Source organism: Doryrhamphus excisus, chromosome 2, assembly GCF_030265055.1.
Source record: "Doryrhamphus excisus isolate RoL2022-K1 chromosome 2, RoL_Dexc_1.0, whole genome shotgun sequence".
NCBI lineage: Eukaryota > Metazoa > Chordata > Actinopteri > Syngnathiformes > Syngnathidae > Doryrhamphus > Doryrhamphus excisus.
This window is the reverse complement of record NC_080467.1, coordinates 5,739,651-5,761,843: the sequence shown is the minus strand read 5'-3', so window position 1 is coordinate 5,761,843 and position 22,193 is coordinate 5,739,651. Positions and strand designations below refer to the sequence as shown.

Genomic DNA, 22,193 nt, shown 5'->3' with positions numbered 1-22,193 from the left:
TCCATAGATATGAATGTGAGTATTATAAAATATTTGATCTTGATTAATCACCTTTTGTGTCCATCATTAACTCCAAATTAATCACATTTAATAGCAGATAGAAATACGTTTTTATCTATAACAAGTAGGCGAAATGCTGCACGGCGATCGAGTGGTTAGCGCGCAGACCTCACAGCTACGAGACCTGAGTTCGATTCCACACTCGGCCATCGTTGTGGCGTTTGCATGATCTCCCCGTGCAATCGTGGGTTTTCTCCGGGTACTCCGGTTTCCTCCCACATTCCAAAAACATGCTAGGTTAATTAGCCACTCCAAATTGTCCATAGGTATGAATGTGAGTGTGAATGGTTGTTTGTCTATATGTGCCCTGTGATTGGCTGGCCACCAGTCCAGGTTGTACCCCACCTCTCGCCCGAAGACAGCTGGGATAGGATTGGATTATTTCCAGGCTTCTGCGGGCCCCATAAAAATGATACGACCCCCCGGGTGTTGACTTTGATACCCGTGTATCAACGACAACTTGCCAAATCAGCAAAGACTCATCGCATAGCGTTGCCGCACCTTTAGGTTCTGTCCGTCGAAGGGCAGGGATCCGCTGACCAGCGTGTAGAGGATGACCCCGAGGCTCCACACGTCCACCTCGGGTCCGTCGTACTTCTTCCCCTGGAAGAGCTCAGGGGCGGCGTAGGGCGGGGAACCGCAGAAGGTGTCCAGCTTGCTGCCGACGGTGAACTCGTTACTGAAGCCAAAGTCGGCAATCTTGATGTTCATGTCGGCATCCAAGAGCAGGTTCTCGGCCTGAGAAGGTGGGGGGAAATGATGTTTGTTGCTAACAGATGCTAACTGTAGTGACTGCAGTCGAAGCATCACATCACCTTCAGATCCCTGTGAACTATCCTCCTCTGGTGGCAATACTGCACAGCGGACACAATCTAAAATGTAAAAAGTTTATCATTTATGAAGAAAAGCACATTAATTAGCTGCTGAGTGAGTCAACAGCAATGCTGCTGAAGCACCACTAGGTGTCAGCACAGCAGCTGCGGCGTATGGAAGCCCAGGCTCCAGCTTCCCTCCGCAGTCAGTGACACAGCTTGATCTTGCCGCATGACGCCGCTCACGCCGATGATGACTCACCTGCCTGAACTTGGCCCTGGCCTCCTTCTCCTTCATCCTGCCGTGGGCCACCAGGTAGTCAAAGACCTCCCCTGGAGCAATCAGAACAGGTACACATGTCAGATGTCACTTTTTAGCATTTCCTTTCAATAACACGCTATGCTGTTGCAAATTAAGATGGATTAGCCTTGGCAGAGGCATTGCACGGGGATGTAAATGTCACTCACCGCCACTGGCGTACTCCATCACCAAGTAGAGCGTCTTCTCCGTTTCAATCACCTCAAATAATTTGACTGCAGAGGACAAACCCCACCCCGCCCAATGGTTTATCCGTCACATTTCTGAGATCATCTTAATAATAATAACATAATCATAATAACAACAATTCGTTAACTTTGAACCCTGTGGCGGGCGGCACGGTTAGCGCGCAGACATCACAGCTAGGAGACCAGGGTTCAATTCCACCCTCGGCCAATCTCTGTGTGGAGTTTGCATGTTCTCCCCGTGCATGCGTGGGTTTTCTCCGGGTACTCCGGTTTCCTCCCACATTCCAAAAACATGCTAGGTTAATTGGCCACTCCAAATTGTCCATAGGTATGAGTGTGAGTGTGACAGTTACTATGGTACCCATTATGTCATTGTATGGTAATATCACTTCGGTACGAGGTGCATTATTTAAAACAAATATTAATAATTAAAAAAAAAAACCTTAAACTGTATTATGGAAAGCAGGACGTGAACAAATGTAACAAAAAACAAAAAACAAGGATGACAAACAAGGACTCTTCATTCTTGTTTTTTTGTTGTTTTTTTAAATAAAAAAAAAAACAAGGATGAAGAGTCTTGAACCAGTCATGATGTGCTATATATAGCACTATATTAACAGTTACTATGGTAACCATATGTCATTGTATGGTCATATCACCTCGTACTTTAGTATGTGACAAAAAAAATTATATTAAAAAAAAAACTTACACTATATTAGGAAAGCAGGAAGTGAACAAATGTAACAGTTACTGATTGTAAAAGTACCAGATGGAGGGGTAGGATTTAATAAGCTTTGCTTCTTCCTACTCCTTTTGGACATGTGGAACTGTGAACTGATTATGTGATGCATTCAATTGTAATCTGATGCATGTTCAAATGAAATGAAACCATTACCATTACCATTACCATTCCATTACCAATGGTTGTTTGTCTATATGTGCCCTGTGATTGGCTGGGCACCAGTCCAGGGTGCAGCCCAAAGACAGCTGGGATAGGCTCTAGCACCCCCCGTGATCCTCGTGAGGAAAAGCGGTAGAAAATGAATGAATGAATGAATGAATGAACCCTGTGGCCAATTTAGGGCTCCTATGTCTTATACAGAGACTTATACAGTGTTTAAGGTATATGTAATCATAGTTAATAACAATAACGACAAAGATATCCTAGCTGGTGTCTGGTCAGGTGTCTAAACTTACCAATGTTGGGATGATTCAGTATCTTCATTATTCGCACTTCCCTGAAGAGCTGTTGACACACAAAGAAACATTTGTTTTCGTCAAAAAATTGCCCGAGCTGACACAGCAGATTGAGGAAATGTTATTATGAGCACAAAGTGTCGTCTTTGGGAACTTGACGGGACATGGGACATGAGTGCTATGTAAGGCGCCATGACGGGTGCACTACAATACATCCCAGTGAAGAGGAGCGTCATGAAAATAAATACAAAAATAAAAAGGCATGGCATGACTGCTGTACCGGTACTCAGCCTTCCAGCCGGTCTGGTCCGATAAAATCATGCTCGCTCATCTTTGTTCTCAAAGCACCGTGCTTATGGAAGCGAGTGCGGGGCTTTAAGAGCAGCTTGGCGTCATGTCAGATGATCTCCGTCAACCACTTAGAGGTGCTGTTGAATCATTTACATTCTGCTGACTCCATGCCTGTGTTCGATGCCCTCCGAGGGACTACAGTGATTTTGAGTGCTGTCGGCCATCTTTCTTACATTCCACTTGCTGTCTATACTTAGAAAATCTAAGCAGGAGCGTTAATATTTACACACGTGTGCTATGGAATGTCTCTGGCAAGTCGCGGGTTCGATTCTCCATTCTCCCGTGATCATGTCAAAGTGTCCTTGGGCAAGATACTGAACCCCCAGCTGCATAATCACTAGGTAAACTTGCCAACGGTGGAAAAAGGAGGTGGAGAAGTGCTACACTAGTTGAAGACCATTTAGATGGTCTTCTTCAGGTTATGCAAGTCAGCAAACAGTCTGAGTTTTTAGGTCATCAAAAGTAGGCAGCGAGACAGCCCGGCCCAGCTGGGATGTCTGTGGGACGTTCTGCTAAATCTGTCTTCCAGTCTGTGTCTCCTTGTGGCAGCTATTCTATTGCTAAAGGAAAAGTGGCCCATCATCCACAATTATTGTGTGAAACATATGACAACATATATGATATGGGCATGCCCTTATATTTATTTACAACAACATATATAATATGGGCATGCCCTTATATTTATTTACAAAGAGAATATACAATTTTATTTAAGAGGCTATATATTTTTGTATAAAATAATTCAAATTTTAATCAAACATGGCACGCATATTCTCTTAGATCTAATTTCACTTTGTGGAGTCGACCCTTCTGGAACAGACTAAAGATGCTAACCAAAGTTCCACTATATAAATCTATTTTTTTTAAACTTTCTTGGTGATGAAGTATTTATAAATAAATATTAAAAATAAATATTTATAATAATAATTAATTGTATAATAAATAATAATATAATATAATATACACATATATAATATGTGTATATACATAATATATATACACATATACACACATTATACATTGTAAATTTATAAATATAAATAAATTTATAAATATTATAAATTGTATATTATATAGTATATATATATATATATATATATATATATATATATATAATATACAATTTAATTACAATTTTGTAAATTTATAAATATAAAGAAATTTATAAATATTATAAATTGTATATTACATATATATATAATATATACAATTTATGTCATCTTCTGGTTATGTATATATATATATATATATATATATATACATATATATATATATATACATATATATACATATATATACAATATACAATTTATAATTTAATTTATAATAATAAATATTTATAAATGTGTTCCATTTAGACAAAAATATTTATTATAAATTAAATTATACATTGTATATTATATATATATATATATATACAATTATACAATATATATAATTATATATATATATAATTGTATATATATAATATACAATTTATAATTTAATTTATAATCATAAATACTTATAAATATGTTCCATTTAGACAAAAATATTTATTATAAATTAAATTATAAATTGTATATATATATATATATATATATATATATATATATATATATATATATATATATATATATATATATAATGTACAATTTATAATTTAAGTTATAAATATTTATGAATGTATTCCATTGAGACAACCAGAAGATGACATAAAGTCAAAGACAATAAACAAACGGCCTGAGTTCATGTGACGTAACATGTGACTTCTCCACCAAGACGGACATTCTTCATCCTTATGAATGAGGGATGGAGTACACCGTCACTACTTCATCTTGATAACCGCCTCTTCCTGGCCCCCTCCCCTATCTCTTTTTGTCGTGCGCGTCACTGCCCCGGAGCCCCTCACATGGGAAGAACGCGTGCAGCCACTCGGAAATAAAAATGAGAACGAATTGGAGCAGAGCTGTGGAAAAGGACAAACACGGCGCTGGTCGAAACGGGCGCAGTCGGGATGTTGTCACCGTGGAGGCTGACGGGACATAATGAGATCTTTGTTTGTTTGTTTGTTTGTTTTTTGGGGTGGGGTGTGCTATCAATGTCAATAAAATAATAATAATGTCAATAAATTAATAATATTACTTATTTGTTTATCCTACCTGATTACATATATTTATGTTCTGTATGTTGCCATGATTAATTGTTGTTTTTAATGTAAAGCACTTTGTAACGATGTTTTGAAAAGTGATAGACAAGTTATAATAATAATAATAATTATTATTATTATTATTATTATTATTTATGTTATGTTAATTATTATTAACAATAAATGAATAATAAATTATTATTTATATAATGTTCTGCATGTTGCCATTATTAATTCTTGTTTTTAATGTAAAGCACTTTGTAACGCTGTTTTGAAAAATGCTATACAAATAAAGTTAGAATAATAATAATAATAATAATAACTGTTATTATTATAATAGTTATTATAATATATTATATTAATAATAATAATACCAATTATTATTATAACTTTATTTGTATAGCACTTTATTTGTGATATGAATAACAACTATTATTATGATAATAGTTATTATAATATATTATTAAATATAATAATAATAATACCTATTATTATTATAACTTTATTTGAATAGCGTTACAAAGTGCTTTACATTAAAAACAACAATTAATAATGGCAACATACAGAACATAAATATAATATACGTATAATATATATATATATCATATATAAAATTATATATATATATAATAATTATAATAATAATAATTACATTGAATTACATTAAAAACAACAATAATGGCAATAACATACAGAACATAAATATATGCAAACAGATAAACAAATAAGTAAAAAGAAAAGGAAAAACAACAGAGCATCAGCTAAGAAAAGCCAAGCGATAAAAATATGTTTTAAGAAGAGTTTTAAAAGAGGATACTGAGTTTGCTCGTCTAAGGTCCTCAGTTCCATAACTAAGGGGCCCGGCCAGCAAAGGCCCTGCCTTTGGTAACAAGTCTTGATTTTGGAACCATTAGTAGGCCTCTGTCTAAGTATCTCAAGCATCGGTCTGGCATATAGAAATGGAGTCAACAGATCCCAAATATAGACAGGAGCCAGACCATTCAAGGCTTTGAAAACAAGCAGTAGAATCTTCAAATCAATTGTAAAACTCACAGGCAACCAATGAAGGGCAGAAAGGATAGGTGTAATGCACATTGCAATAGTCAAGTCTGGAGGAGATAAAAGCGTGTACGACCTTTTCTAAGTCTGCTGGGGAGGGAAACGACCTGGTCTTAGCTAGTAGTCTCAGCTGAGCAGAGCAGGACTGCACCACTTTAGTCACATGACTATCAAAGGACAGGTCAGCGTGAAAGATAACACCCAGGTTGCGGGCCTCTCTACGAACATTATTAGATAAGGCACCCAGACTAGACGAGAGGTTAAGACTGTTAGAACAGGGTCCATGGTGGGGGGGGGGGGGGGGGGGGGGGGGGGGGGGGTTATCGAGATGATGTCTGATTTTAAGTCATTTAATTGAAGGTGGTTTTAGGATATCCAAGTTCTGATTTGGGCAAGGCAGGACAAAATACAAGAAGTGTCTGTGGAGCCAGGCTTTATGGGAAAATATAACTGTGCAAGCATGTAAATGGTGAACAAAAGAGGGCCTAAAATAGATCTCTGAGGTACCCCACAAAAAAAAAAGAGTACAACAAGAGGATCTGTCTGACAAATAAGAGATAAACCATTTAAGAGCCACATCAGTGATACCAAGACGATTCTTCAGACGGTTGATGACGATATTATAATCCACCGTATCAAAGACTGATCTGAGGTCAGATTGGAGTCATTGGGGGACCTTAACCAGAGCAGTCTTAGCGCTATGTAGGCCGCGGAATCCAGACTGAAATTCCTCAAAAATTTGGTTGCAGTTCATAAATGAAAGAAGCTGCGAAGAGACCGTTTTTTCTAAAAATCTTTGGTAGAAATTTAACATGAAATATTAGCTTTTCTGTCAAGCTAGTGCTTCTGTAGCCAAACAAACCTCAAAGAACAGATGTGTTCCAGAGAACAGATGCCAGACAGGCGTCGTCACGACAATACAAAGTGAAGTCACCAATCCCCCCCCACCCCATAGCGCCTTTCCATGCCATTTTAAAAGGTGTTTAGGAATGTACCACTTTATTGAATGAATTCAAGCAGCCATTGCAAAGACAAAACACGGCTAGCACATAAATATGACAAGACGCACATTGTAAAAGGCGCCCGAGTTTCAGTAGTCTGTGCCAGTGACCTACTTCCAGTCACCCAGGGGCACCCAGACTCCAAACTAGCCTTAATTACAGCAGAGTCCCCACACGCAGACCAACACGGATCAGACTGGGAACATTTATACAAACTGGATGAACTATTTCAGTCCCGGATGCGCCTCTAACAAGGATATCTTTGTGTCAGGATAGTCCACGTTCACTCTAATGCAGGGGTCTCAAACACGCTACTAGTACTACTACGACACTAGTTTGAGGCCCTCGCCTTGATATGAAAGTTTAATGTTAGTGTGGCCCGCGCAAGTTTGATATGGATGCTGTATGGTATCATGTACCCATAAAAAATTATTACGTTTGATTAATGTTCATGTTAAATGTTAAATAACTCTTAATAGTTATCCTCCCTATCCGTGTGGAAGTGGTACGTTTTTGGCTATTTAAGTTTAAAGGAAATAACTTGAAGGCTACCATTTAGGTCACTAGCTCTCTAGTTTGCGAGTTAGCATGTGTCTCAAGACCCTGCACTTGCGCAATATGTTGTAAATAAAAAAAAAGTATAAATGTGACTATAGTCGTGTTTTGTCATGCCTACAGGGCTCTAATAATGCTTTGTTCATTTTAATCTGATAAAAATAATTTGTCTACCTACCAACTATATGTGGTTTCTTAAGTTTTTATTATTTGAAAAAAAAACAAAAAGTGTAACATGCGAGCTCTTGCATCATTATTCCACAAATATTTCGACTTTATTCCCAAGTCTAGTAAGTTTTTCCTCTAATTTTCTAAAGATGACAACTTTATTTGGTTTTGATTGTGTCTCATGATATTGTGTATTTTTTGATTGCAACTCGATGCTTCAAAAATCATATTCCTTTTTCTCATGATATTAATTTTTATTCTTTTCGTAGTCTTTTTTCTGTCTAGACTATGACTTTTTGCTCCTGTTATTTTGTCTTCCATTTCTGCATTTTTTTAAATTTTCAATTTCTTTTACTCTCTACTTAAATAATCTAAAAATATTTTCTTTCCATAATATCATGACTTTATTATTCCCTGAATATTTAGATTTTACTCTGATAATTTTATAACTTTTTCTCCAACTACAGTTTCAATTTATTCAAGGTATTTTTCTTTCATATTTCAACGCCATGCTTCTAAAATGCCTTTACTTTTTCTCCAACTATTACAAGGTTCTTTATATTTTTGTATTATTCTTAATACTTTTACTTTATTCTCACAAAATTACAGCTTCTGTTGTCATTTTTGCTGCAATTTTTCAACTATTTCAACTTTCTTCTAATACATTTTCTTCTCAAATATTCAGCCAATTTCTTCCGATAATCTTATGACGTTATTCTTGTTAACATTAGAACTTTATTCATTGTTTTGGTTTTCATTTTTTCTTTAATACTTCAATTTTATGTTACTAAAATGACGTTATTTTTCCTCATAATATTACATCATTCACGTAAAAAGTTTTTTTCATTCGATTACACCTTTTTTGGCTTAATATTAATGTTAGTTTTTCCATTCATCCATTTTCTATACCGCTTATCCTCACTGGGGTCATGGGGGTATGCTGGAAACTTGAGGCGGGGTACATCCCGGGCTGGTGGCCAGCCAATGGCAGGGCCGGTATAGACAAACAACCATTCACACTCACATTACTGTTCATTTTTCTTGATAAATTATGCTTGTAGAATGTGTCACATGGCAGCAAAACATCCAAAAACAACTGCAGGCCGCAAACGGCCCTAGGCCTACACTCTGGTTTATACGGAAAAGAAACACAGAATAAAAGTAAAAGTTATCACAACTGAGCATTTTGGGTCTCATTTTGGAAAAAATAACGACTACTGAAGCCAGCAGGTTTGACAAAAATGACACATCCATGAATATATAAAATCATAAATAAATGTACGACAATGCAGCCTCGACATTCAAAGTGTCCGTCCGATCACATTCCACTTGTCTGAACCAGACTAAAGCCGCCTCCACCCCCGAGGCTGCCCGGCGTCTCATTGGCTAATGCGAAACGACAGGCACGAGACGTACATAAACAGCCATTACGAGGGCTTGACCCGATGGCGGCGGGCTTTTTGCAACTGGTAGCAAATACGCACAAGTGGGTCATGTAGCAAGTCTCTGAATGAGCGTCATCGGCTTCCCGATACAAACCATTGAGGCTCACGGCTTTACCTTTTCTAAACATGATTCACGCTCAATTGTCTGCGTTTCAGGGTGAAAGTAAACAGTTTTTATTTACAGATTAGAGCGAGCCTGGCAGGACGGCGGTGAAAAGAGGGGATTAAACAGAGAGACACCAAACAAAAAACGCCACCAAACATCCCTGACCGCAGATGTCATATGATGCGTTTCCGCCGGCGGACCTCAGGAGGTACTTTGGAAGCTCGGCGCGACCTCATTTCCTGTTTGCAGTCAAAGCGCCACAGAGTCACATCAGGCTAGAGGGCGCCACAACGGTTCTTTATTTGGGGCTTATGACTCACTGTAGCTTGCTACTGTCCTCTTTTGGCTTAAACAAGGAAAAGAAACCGGTATTCCGGAAACCGGAAAAAAGTCACATGAAAAACTGTCTTGTGTAAGCTTCTACAACTGAACCTCTGTACGAAAAACGGTGAAATTAGGGTGCGCAAAGAAAATTTAGAAATGTTGATTGAAATCGATTAATCAATCGATTAAAATATTTGATCTTGATTAATCACCTGGTGTCCATCATTAACTCCAAATTAATCACAGATAGAAATACATTTTTATCTATAACAAGTAGGCAAAATGCTGCACAGCCGTCGAGTGGTTAGCGCGCAGACCTCACAGCTACGAGACCTGAGTTCGATTCCACACTCGGCCATCTCCGTGTGGAGTTTGCATGTTTTCTCTGGGTACTCCGGTTTCCTCCCACATTCCAAAAACATGCTAGGTTAATTAGCCACTCCAAATTGTCCATAGGTATGAATGTGAGTGTGAATGGTTGTTTGTCTATATGTGCCCTGTGATTGGCTGGCCACCAGTCCAGGGTGTACCCTGCCTCTCCCCCGAAGACAGCTGGGATAGGCTCCAGCACGCCCCGCGACCCTCGTGAGGAAAAGCGGTAGAAAATGAATGAATGAATGATTGAAATAGATTAATCAATCGATTAAAATATTTTATTTTGATTAATCACCTTTCGTGCCCATCATTAACTCCAAATTAATCACATTTGATCACAGATAGAAATACGTTATCTATAACAAGTAGGCAAAATGTTGCACGGCGGTCGAGTGGTTAGCGCGCAGACCTCACAGCTACGAGACGTGAGTGCGATTCCACGCTCGGCCATCTCTGTGTGGAGTTTGCATGTTCTCCCTTTGCAATCGTGGGTTTTCTCCGGGTACTCCGGTTTCCTCCCACATTCCAAAAACATGCTAGGTTATTTAGCCACTCCAAATAGTCCATAGGTATGAATGTGAGTGTGAATGGTTGTTTGTCTATATGTGCCCTGTGATTGGCTGGCCACCAGTCCAGGGTGGCCAGCCTGAAGACAGCTGGAATAGGTGTCACAGCGGAATAGGCGTGTCTGGAGAATGGAATAAATTCAAACAAACCGCTATGGGAATCCACGGAAATACAGCTGGAATAAGTGCAGATTCTAAAAGATCTAGAAAGCTAGTTATCATATGTAGAAAATTAGCATAATAGGTCATATTTCAAATGTTTGTTATTGTGAGAGGCCTAATCATTGTCATAGCATTTTGGAAACCTTCCCTTTTGTGATGACGACAACAGTAACAAAAGGTGGAGTCACACAAAATGTGCCGTCCCATGATTGGCCAGGAGAACATGATAAATTTAGTGCGACAATAACAATACTTGTGTTTTTTTTTTTTAAACAATGCTTGTCCTTGTCTTTTTTTTTTTCTACACAGAGCCGCCATACGCCAAGACAAAAACAAAAAAGGCTGGTTGTCCTCCATGCCTGTCCTTTTGTTTATTGTGTCTCGTCTCTCCTTGTCTGTTGCGCTGCTATGATGTCAAACCGCCAGCCAGATCAGGTTTTACCATTCCAAACTGCCAAAGCACTTGGTAGAAATATGGCTTCAAATAAGAAGAGTCGAGTGTCTGTGTGCATGTGGTGCTATAGGATGCCACGACCGTGCCAGATAGCCGGGCCCATCATGGCTGGCAAGAGGCCGGAACCCGGGGTCAGTTTGACAAACTAATCATGGTAACCTGCCCTGGGTGTCACAAGACAATCGGTGCACGAGACGATATATGAGATTGGGTCTAGACGAGACAGGATTTTAACATTACTTTTCAGAAAAGTACAATGAAAATACTGTACAATAAAATCTACCAAGGCTGCACGGTGTTCGAGTGGTTAGCTCGCAGATAGGAGACCCGAGTTCAATCCCACCCTTTGCCATCTCTGTGTGGAGTTTGCATGTTCTCCCCGTGCATGCGTGGGTTTTCTCCGGGTACTCCGGTTTCCTCCCACATTCCAAAAACATGCTAGGTTAATTGGCCACTCCAAATTGTCACAAAATATTTGATCTTGATTAATCACCTTTTGTGTCCACCATTAACTCCAAATTAATCACATTTAATCGCAGATAGAAATAAGTTTTTATCTATAACAAGTAGGAGAAATGCTGCACGGCGGACGAGTGGTTAGCGCGCAGACCTCACAGCTACTAGACCTGAGTTCGATTCCATGCTCGGCCATCTCTGTGTGGAGTTTGCATGTTATCCCCGCGCATGCGTGGGTTTTCTCCAGGTACTCCGGTTTCCTCCCACATTCCAAAAACATGCTAGGTTAATTGGTGACTCCAAATTGTCCATAGGTATGAATGTGAGTGTGAATGGTTGTTTGTCTATATGTGCCCTGTGATTGGCTGGCCACCAGTCCAGGGTGTAACCCCGCCTCTCGATTTTATACCTGCTCAATCGGAAAGTTGTCAGGGTGCGTTCTTTCAGCGCATGCTCAGCTGTGACGTAACACGCAGACGTCTCTCAGGTTTTAAAAATGGCGGTGAACAGTCATCACTGGACTACAGAGGAAAGTTCGTTTTTGATACAAACTTTAAAAGAACTGAACGTTCAAGTTGCCGCTTTAAAAAAAAGCGTAGCAACTGTCCCGACAACCGTGGTAATCACACTTGTTTACGTTTTACTGCGCATGCCCCAATGACTATTCTGTTTTATTCTGTAGCGGTGCATGTAGACAGGAGATTGGAATATTCCTTTCCATGTATACACATTGGGAAAGATTCCATTCGGAAAGAGGAAAATCTCCTCATGTAAACGTGGCTACAGTAAAGGTGACCAGGTCACCGCAATTACAGGTTTTTTTCTTGTTTGATTTTATTTTTTTAAATGTGCCGAAAGCTGAAAATTGCCCCACTTTCTTGAGTTTGTTCAGCAAATATTTTGTCATTATTCTGCTTGAATTTCAAAAACTCTTTTTTCAATTTTTGCTGTTTTTTTTCAATTTTTTTTCTATTTTAAAATGTGCTGAAAGCTGAAAATTGCCCCACTTTCTTAATTTCCTCCATTACTTAATGATCTTTTCTTTTTTGGGGGGGCATTTTATTTTCACGAGGTGTCAGTAACGTTTCTGTAATATTGGGTGAGACATAAACTATAAACTTGATCGCCAGAACAATAGGCTTTTATTGCAGGATTGAACGATCTTACAACTCGCACAACAATCCCTAGCACAGGCTACCGTTTCATATTGTCATATTATTTTACATTTTACAAGTGGGTGCAGGGAGGGGGTTCCAGAGGGAGGGGGCAGTGAAACTAAAGGCTCGGTCATCTTTATTTCCCCAGGCCTTGTGCCCACAAGGCTTTTTTTTTCTAGTCACATTTTAATCTTGTGACACCCGAACTAAATGGGTGCTTTCTTTGTTAATTTAATGGACCCTTCAAACACACGCAATTTGGGGGGACGGTGGGGGGTCATAAAACATTGCATGATTCATCTCCAAATGCTGCAGTCTTCATGCATGATGCACGGAAAGGACACCCGAGACACTGATCAATACGGACCTTTGGAAACACAGGAAGCCATATTTAACATGACACACAGGATCAATTGATCGGTCTTCGCGTCACTGCTGCACAAGCAGATATGCACAAATAGAAATGTTGGTCAAAAGTAGTCGAGAAAAATCTCATACACCCTTAAGGAACATCATGAAAGTCAGTCTAGACATCTGAACCCCAAATGCCCCCAAATGCTGTCTGGACTGTAATGGTGTCACCCCGATAGGACTCATAACATAACAGTGCTTGATTGGACACAAAACAACGCTGATGTTTTTGTGTCCATCTCACGTGTCGCTTGGCCAAGAAAACCTTGAAGGTGAATGCATGCAGCCCTCGGAGTCCCGAGGATGGCATAGGACACTCAATGAGGTCATGGCTTCAGCCCAGGGGACGACTGCTGCATTATACGACAGACGCCTGCATTGCAGATAGGCGATGCTGTACAGTGTACTGTTACAGTCATCCAGAGGAGGTCACGTGGTTGACATTTTGATACCAGCACGCAGGGGCATGATATGTCAAATGTACAGAACATCGATGCATATCATTAGTATGAATCCATTTTTTGTTCTTGTGTTTTTTTTTTTTGCTCATTTTCCCATTTCTTCAGTTTTTTTTTTACAAATATTTCATATTATTTTACATTTCTTATTGTAACATTATAATGTTTCACCCAACCTAAATCTCCTAAAATTGCTGCAACTTTATTCTTTGTTTTGTTTGTTTCTCAAAAAAAGTTTTTAGTCAATTTTAATATTTCCACGATGACATTTTTTTCTTAATATTGTGAGTTTTTTCAGCAAATATTTTGTTTTTCAATTTTTGTTGTTTTTTTTCTTGTTTGATTTTATTTTTTAAATGTGCCGAAAGCTGAAAATTGCCCCACTTTCTTGAGTTTTTGTCATTATTCTGCTTGAATTTCAAACTCTTTTTTCAATTTTTGCTGTTTTTTTTCAAAAAAAATTTCTATTTTTAAAATGTGCTGAAAGCTGAAAATTGCCCCACTTACTTAATTTCCTCCATTACTTAATAATCTTTTCTTTATTTTGGGGCATTTAATTTTTTGCCATTTTTTTTCTTAATATTATGAGTTTTTTCAGCAAATATTTTGTCATTATTGTGCTTGAATTTCAAACTCTGTTTTTTAATTTTTGCTGTTTCTTTTCTCGTTTTATTTTATTTTTTAAATGTGCCGAAAGCTGAAAATTGCCCCATTTTCTTAATTTCCTCCATTACTTAATGATCTTTTCTTTATTTTGGGGCATTTTATTTTTACGAGGTGTCAGTAACACAAACAATAAACCTGATCGCCAGAACAACAGGCTTTTATTGCAGGATTGAACGATCTTACAATCGGCACAACAATCCCTAGCACAGGCTACCGTTGCGGTCGTAACTCACACCAAGCCAGAATTCAACTCTGAACCTCCTACATAACTTCCTGTCCACACGCCCACTCAGCTCCCCTAGCATGAGAACACATTTACAACAATATTTATTTAGGTCTCATTTTGTTTTATTATGTTTACTATATTGGGTAGTACGAGTGTGAAGGTGACTATAGGGGTGTTATTTCATATCTAGAGGGCTCTAATAATGTTAAAAACAGTATTAAGAAGGTCGTAAAACAGGTTTTCTCTGCTCAAACTGCACAAATATCGCATTTATAAATAAGGAATTTTACTTAGCCAAAATTCACTTATCACAGTCGGGTGTGGAACTAGTTAACCGAGGGATTACTTTATGAATGGGGCAAGATCATCAAGTTTGAAGTGGGATCATTGAGCTTGGGGGGCAGGTCGGAGGCGGTATCATGTCCAAAGGAGGATTTTTTCTTTATGACATCATCTGTCGACACGCCTTTTCTCTCCAAAAAAAAAAGCGAGGGAGGGAGATGATAAAGAGCATCTACAGGGGGAGGAGCAAGCCGGTGTAGCGTACACTGATGCCTCGACACAGACGCACAAAACTGCAAAGGGTAAAATGGCAAAAGTCGCAAAGTATATTCAAGAGTCAAAGTGTGTACCAAGTACAAAATATACTTTGTACATGTTGGCAGGTCTGAAATATACAAAGTTTGGAGACACTTTCTCCTTTAATGGCATAGAAAAGTGTCTCCAAACTTAACAAGTGGTGTACTAGTAGTGTACTACTATAGTATCTATTTTTAAAACACAACAAAAAGTAGTATTAAAAAGGTATGCACGATTGATAACAAATCAATCCATCCTCCATAAAAACACTAAAAGGACGTCTACTTGTGTTGACCCTCTCCGAGCTGGCGAGGCAGACATCTGAAAGGCTCGCTGAATAATTCATGGCGGAGACGTGATTGGATGGCGCCCTCACATGATATGACGCCGCTGTTGCGCATCAGCACCTGGCAGGCGGACAACATGAGCCGTGGTGTGTGCAAGCGCTGCACAACTCTCCATCTGTGGCCGTGCAGTTCATTGGTCTACATCGGTCACGCAAAAAACACGAAGACATAAATGTTGATGACGCTGATATGTGTGCACAGATTAAAAAGAAACGTAAGAGGCTGTTCAACGAGAAGCTAACCCCGCACTATGAAATTAATCTCGGTCAGAGGAGATAAACATCTCGTTTGCGCTGATGAGCCCAACAATTGCAGTTGGAGCGCGTTAAGAGCCAAGCCAATTACAGATGTGCCTGTGGGTGGTGATTGGGGGTGGGGGGCACAACTTAGCTAGGGATTCCTCAAGAGGGGAACAAAAAGGATGAATCCATTTCATAGAAATTAAGAGCTAGCCGTCAATCGCATTAACGTTACTTTGTCAGTCAGTGCTAAACATCAACACGTATTTATTTCCCTTTTCTGTGCATTATAACATGAGTTCATTCATTCGCGGAGGGTGCTGGAGCCTATCCCAGCTGTCTTTGGGCGAGAGGTGGGATACACCCTGGACTGGTGGCCAGCCAATCACAGGGCACATATAGACAAACAACCATTCACACTCACATTCATACCTATGGACAATTTGGAGTGGCCAATTAACCTAGCATGTTTTTGGAATGTGTGAGGAAACCGGAGTACCCGGAGAAAACCCACGATTACACGGGGAGAACATGCAAACTCCACACAGAGATGGCCGAGCGTGGAATCGAACTCAGGTCTCATAGCTGTGAGGTCTGCGCGCTAACCACTCGACTGCTGTGCAGCATTTTGCCTACTTGTTATAAATAAAAACGCATTTCTATCTGTGATTAAATGTGATTAATTTGGAGTTAATGATGGACACAAAAGGTGATTAATCAAGATCAAATATTTTAATTGATCGATTTCACCCTAATTTCACCCTTTTTCGTACAGAAGTTCAGTTGTAGAAGCTTACACAAGCCAGTTTTTCACGTGACTTTTTTTCCTGAATACCGGTTTATCACAGGGCACATATAGACAAACAACCATTCACACTCACATTCATACCTATGGACAATTTGGAGTCGCCAATTAACCTAGCATGTTTTTGGAATGTGGGAGAAAACCCATGCATGCACGGGGAGAACATGCAAACTCCACACAGAGATGGCCGAGGGTGGAATTGAACCCTGGTGAGTTCTGCGCACTAACCACTCGACCGCCGTGCCGCCCATAACGTGAGTTCATACAAGCTAAAATGCACTTGATACTACATTGTCAATAAAAAGCCAAGTGTTCGATTTCCATAACTGACCTGTAAATTAACCGGGTTTCACCGATATTGTTATTGTAGCGGCTAACGTGGAGTACTATATTTCTGGCGGAATATCACAACGTCTCGCTCTCGGCATTACTCGCTAGTAACGCTACCTCACGATGCTGGTATTGTACTGTTAGTTTTGAAAAGTGCTAACTGCTAACTGAAAAACTTAAATACTCAGATTTATTAATATCATAAATTTATAAATATCTTTTCTATGTTTCTAGTAGGAAGCTGCTCATTTTAAAAGGATCCTGCAGGCTGAAAAAGAGTGAGCACCCCCTGGCATTCAGTGACAATCCTGTTTATCGCTTTCCAGGCAACAGCAGGTTGCTGATAGCTCCTAACGATCTCAGGAGAATCTTAAGAGAATTGATTCTTCTTGCATTATTGGATTGTTGCAAGCTAATGCAAAATGTGGTGACATTGCATGACTCTGCTTTACTTCTCTGTACTCTATACTGGAAGTGATGACTACCAAACACCACAATTATTATTCCTTCTTCCTTTGCCTCAATTTCCTTGATAAAACCCACAAATTCACAATCACTTGTTTGTTATATTCATTTTAGAAGGCGGCCATTTTAGAATACGTCATGTTTTCCTTAATTGTATACTGTAAGATGTTATTATATTATATTATTATATAATAATATTAATATTAATTATTAATCTTATATAATAATATTAATATCATTGATATTAAACAATTATATATTGCTATATAATATATAATAATATAATATTATTATATTATTATAATTATTTTCATTCATTCATTTTCTACCGCTTTCCACACTTTATATTATATTTACATCAGACCAGGGTTTCCTTAATTGTATACTGTAATATTTTATTATATTATTATATAATAATATTAATATTAATTATTATATATTATAATATAATAATATATTATATTATATATTATTATATAATATATAATTATATTATAATATTATTATTAGATTATTATAATTATTTTCATTCATTCATTAATTTTCTACCGCTTTTCCTCACATTATATTATATTATATTTATATCAGACCAGGGTTCAATTCCACTGTCAGCCATCTCTGTGTGTCCATAGGTATGAATGTGAGTGTGAATGGTTGTTTGTCTATATTTGCCCTGTGATTGGCTGGCCACCAGTCCAGGGTGTACCCTGCCTCTTGCCCAAAAACAGCTGGGATAGGCTCCAGCACCCCCGCCCTAGAGAGGATAAGTGGTAGAAAATGAATGAATGAATATATTTATATCTTGTGTTATGATACATTAGGCTGTACTGAAACACAAAACAGCATGATTTATATTTGTGTTGCTTTGTTTTAATTTAGACCAAGAAGAAATTACATTTCAGTGACTGTGGAGGAGGGGGGGGGCAATGAACCAACCTACAGTAGATGTTCTTGAAGGCTCCTTTAACATCTATAAGGTGTTGTGGTCACATGCTCTGCTTGCCGATGAGCCAAGAGATGCATCAAGGCAATACCGCTGGTGGTTTTACAGGGTGTGATTGCTGTAATGGACCTTTAATACACGCTTACGGCAGCCGCTTAGCAATTTATTCATCATTTACGACACACTAGAATTAAACGACAGCGGCCGCGGCGAGCTGTGCTCACAGATGTGGTGACGATTAAAATGTTGCGTTATTTTTAGATGCAAAACTCAAAAAGCAGGTGGCTCACAAACACACACACGGCGGACACGTCCCTTTCTTATCACGTGTGGTATTAGTACACATGAGTGTGTGTGTGTGTGTGTGTGTGTGTGAAATCAGCAAAAAGGGTCAGATTTAGACGCAGTAATCAGGAAACGGTGGTATTTTTTTTTTTTTTGTGAAAAAAAATGACTGTGAGACAAGGAGGCAAGCTGGTGTATTTTTAGCCCTGCAAACCACAAACTCACAATGACTGGTGGGTGGGGTTTTAAAGCACAGGGAGGAGGCAGAGGCGCGGGAATTAAACAGGCCTTGACGTCACGCGTGATTACATGCACGTCAACAAATTAAAGCTAAAATCACAGGTCATTTGAAAAAGAACTCTGTGTCAGCAACTAAACTAGGGAACGGATCAGGCATTTCTTCATCTTTGCAGCAAAGGTTACATCAGGGGTCTCAAACACGTGGCCCGCAGGACACTAATTTGAGGCACCCGCCTTGATATGAAAGTTTCATGTTAGTTTGATATGGATGCTGTATGGTATCATGTACCCAGAAAAAATTATTACGTTTGATTAATGTTCATGTTAAAGGTTAAATAACTCTTAATAGTTATCCTCCCTATCCGTGGTACGTTTTTGGCTATTTAAGTTTAAAGGAAATAACTTGAAGGCTACCGTTTAGGTCGCTAGCTTTCTAGTTTGCGAGTTAGCATGTGTCTCAAGACCCTGCAGTTGCGCAATATGTTGTAAATAAAAAAAGAGTATAAATGTGACTATAGTCGTGTTTTGTCATGTCTACAGGGCTCTAATAATGCTTTGTTCATTTTAATCTGAAAAAAATTTGTCTACCCACCAACTATATGTGGTTTACTAAGTTTTTATTATTTCATTATTATTATTATATTTATTTATTACTGATTGATTGATTTTCTTTATTCTTGATTTGTTTATTCATTTTTCATCAGACCTCCAGTTTTACCACGCCTTTTGAAACCGAGCGTTTTGAGCCACCCCAAACTTGTTTCAGGTCTCACTTCCAAATACGCAAACCTCATGATCTGAAATTTTGGTTTAACACCAGAATCCAACATTCTAACTACACTTAGTCAGAAAAGTCAGGTAAGTGGAAAAAAGCATCATAGGTCCCCTTTAAAGAAAATGTAAATGTAAATGTAAAATATAGAATAGGAAAAAAATAAAATAAAGTTGTAATTTGTGGAAAAGTAGGTTGGGGGAAAAGCTACAATTGTGGGAATAAAGTCATCATAACACAAAAATAAATTTTCCGAAGATTATTCAAGAAGAAAGTTTAAATATTTGTAAAAATAAAAAAATACAGTAAACCTCGGATATATCGGATTCAATTGTTCCCACTGGTTTTGTCCGATATAAGCGAAATCCGTTATATGCGTATACCGGAAAATGTCCGTTTTACGCATATATCGGATTTATATCCGGTATATGCGTAAATCGGATTTTATCCGTTATAAAAAGGCACTTCCTTGACTATGTTTCCAATGTACCTGGACGCGCAGGCAACGCTGCAAACGCTGCAAATGATGTCGTATAGCGGCCTGTCACGATTCGGCGAATCGGAGCGCCACAATGCGGCCATCTGATATATGCAAGGGAAATTTAATGGAAATGCATTGGAACGGGACTGGAGATTTTGTCCGAAATAGGCGAAATCCGTTATAAAAAATCCGATATATGCAATGAATTTTTATTGGAAATGCATTACAGAAAAATCGGTTCTTTTTTATCTGTCCGTTGTGAGTGAATTTCCGATATATCCGAGGTTTAGTACTGTAGTAATAATCAAGCAAACATGGGGGGATAAAATGAAAAGAGCAAGTTCATACGAACAACACTATCATCTATATAACAAAAGCTGGAATGTTTTTGCGATATAATATATATTAGGGTGCATGATAATTATTGTCATACCGATACCAATTAATTAAAAATAGCTCCAATAATCAAAAGATATGACATCATTATTTTCTAAAAACGGGTAAACTTTCAGAAATCTTGACAAAATGTCAAAGCAAAGTAGCATGCTTTCATTTTTCATGATGCACCCCTGCTCTCAATGTATTGTGACATCAGTATCAGTTTAGTGTGACGTATTAAATACTTCCAACATAAGGCAGGAGTACTACTACTTGGAGTGCTACTACCATAGCTAGGGACAAACACTAATGTATATGTGGGAACTCTATATGGTTGTGGAAATTGATTAAATGTAAAAAAAATAAAAATAAAAAAATTTTTTAAAAAAAAACAGGCCTTACCTTCTGTAGGCTGGTGGGATTCAGCTGGGTTTTATCTATAATCTTCACTGCCACCTTGGGAGACACAGAAGAGGGAAGGGGGGAGAAAAAGTGAGATCAAAGATAGCAGAAATGTCAAAAATAATCCCAGGTATTGTGGAGTTGTTTGTTTTGGTTGGCGTGAACGCTGCTCATTATTCCCCCCGATGTGTGGCAGTTTGCAGTTTGAATGACTGCAACACACCTTGAAAGGATTACGCTCGGCACCAAACAAAAATATTTCTTCCTGGAAATGATTTACCCGGCATCGCACCCGTATGTAAATGAATGCAGTGATGAAACAAACAGATTAGTATCAACACAGTATGAACAATATAGCAGCACAACTCTTGATGATGCAGTGATTGTGTGAATTGCTTTCCTTTTCCATGGCACACTGCTACTTGGGAGACACAATGAAGCATTAAAAGTTCACTAAAGAGTGATATTATTCCTCAGTGTGGCCCAACACACTGAGAATAAACAAGAATAAAGTCTGCATTTTAACAGAAAAAGTCTTAATTGGACAAGATATATATATATATATATATATATATATATATATATATATCACTACAGTATATTGACACTTACTATGGTACCCATTATGTCATTGGATGGAAATTTTATTTTATTTTCCTCACAAGGGTCGCGGGGTTGCTGGAGCCTATCCCAGCTGTCTTCAGGCGAGAGGCGGGGTACACCCTGGACTGGTGGCCAGCCAATCACAGGGCACATATAGACAAACAACCATTCACACTCACATTCATACCTATGGACAATTTGGAGTGGCCAATTAACCTAGCATGTTTTTGGAATGTGGGAGGAAACCGGAGTACCCGGAGAAAACCAACGCATGCACGGGGAGAACATGTAAACTCCACACAGAGATGGCCGAGGGTGGAATTGAACCCTGGTCTCCTAGCTGTGAGGTCTGCGCGCTAACCACTTGTACCGCGCAGTGCCACCCAACTAAAACCTTGATATATTCAATTCCACTAGTAATTAGGTACTGAGCAGCCAGACAGGACTTTCATACAGTATACAACAAGATGTCCAACTTCCTGTTCTATGGTCATCGTCACACTTTCTTTTGTCACCAGGGTCCGTCTCTGCATCCAAAAAAAAGCAAAAATCTGTAAATAATAAATAATCCATAGTTATTTGTTTCAGATCCGACTATAATAAGTGAATTTTCACTATGTAGGACATTGAATATTTTGGTAGTTAAAGCATAGAAAATCTTTATTATAACATGAAAAGTC

General features: G+C 38.5%; 1 protein-coding gene across 2 annotated transcripts in view; it reads right to left on the bottom strand.

Annotated features, from left to right (window-relative positions):
* The window catches only part of mark1 (MAP/microtubule affinity-regulating kinase 1), a 44,684-nt gene that overhangs the window by 11,918 nt on the left and 10,573 nt on the right, over positions 1–22,193 (bottom strand). For both annotated transcript variants that reach the window (XM_058056328.1, XM_058056338.1), the window contains exons 3-8: positions 20,911–20,964; positions 2,577–2,625; positions 1,341–1,406; positions 1,135–1,205; positions 876–932; positions 562–798 (exon numbers count right to left, since the gene is read on the bottom strand). In XM_058056328.1, the coding sequence (XP_057912311.1) occupies positions 562–798; positions 876–932; positions 1,135–1,205; positions 1,341–1,406; positions 2,577–2,625; positions 20,911–20,964 (534 nt within the window). The remainder of the gene's footprint in view (positions 1–561; positions 799–875; positions 933–1,134; positions 1,206–1,340; positions 1,407–2,576; positions 2,626–20,910; positions 20,965–22,193) is intronic.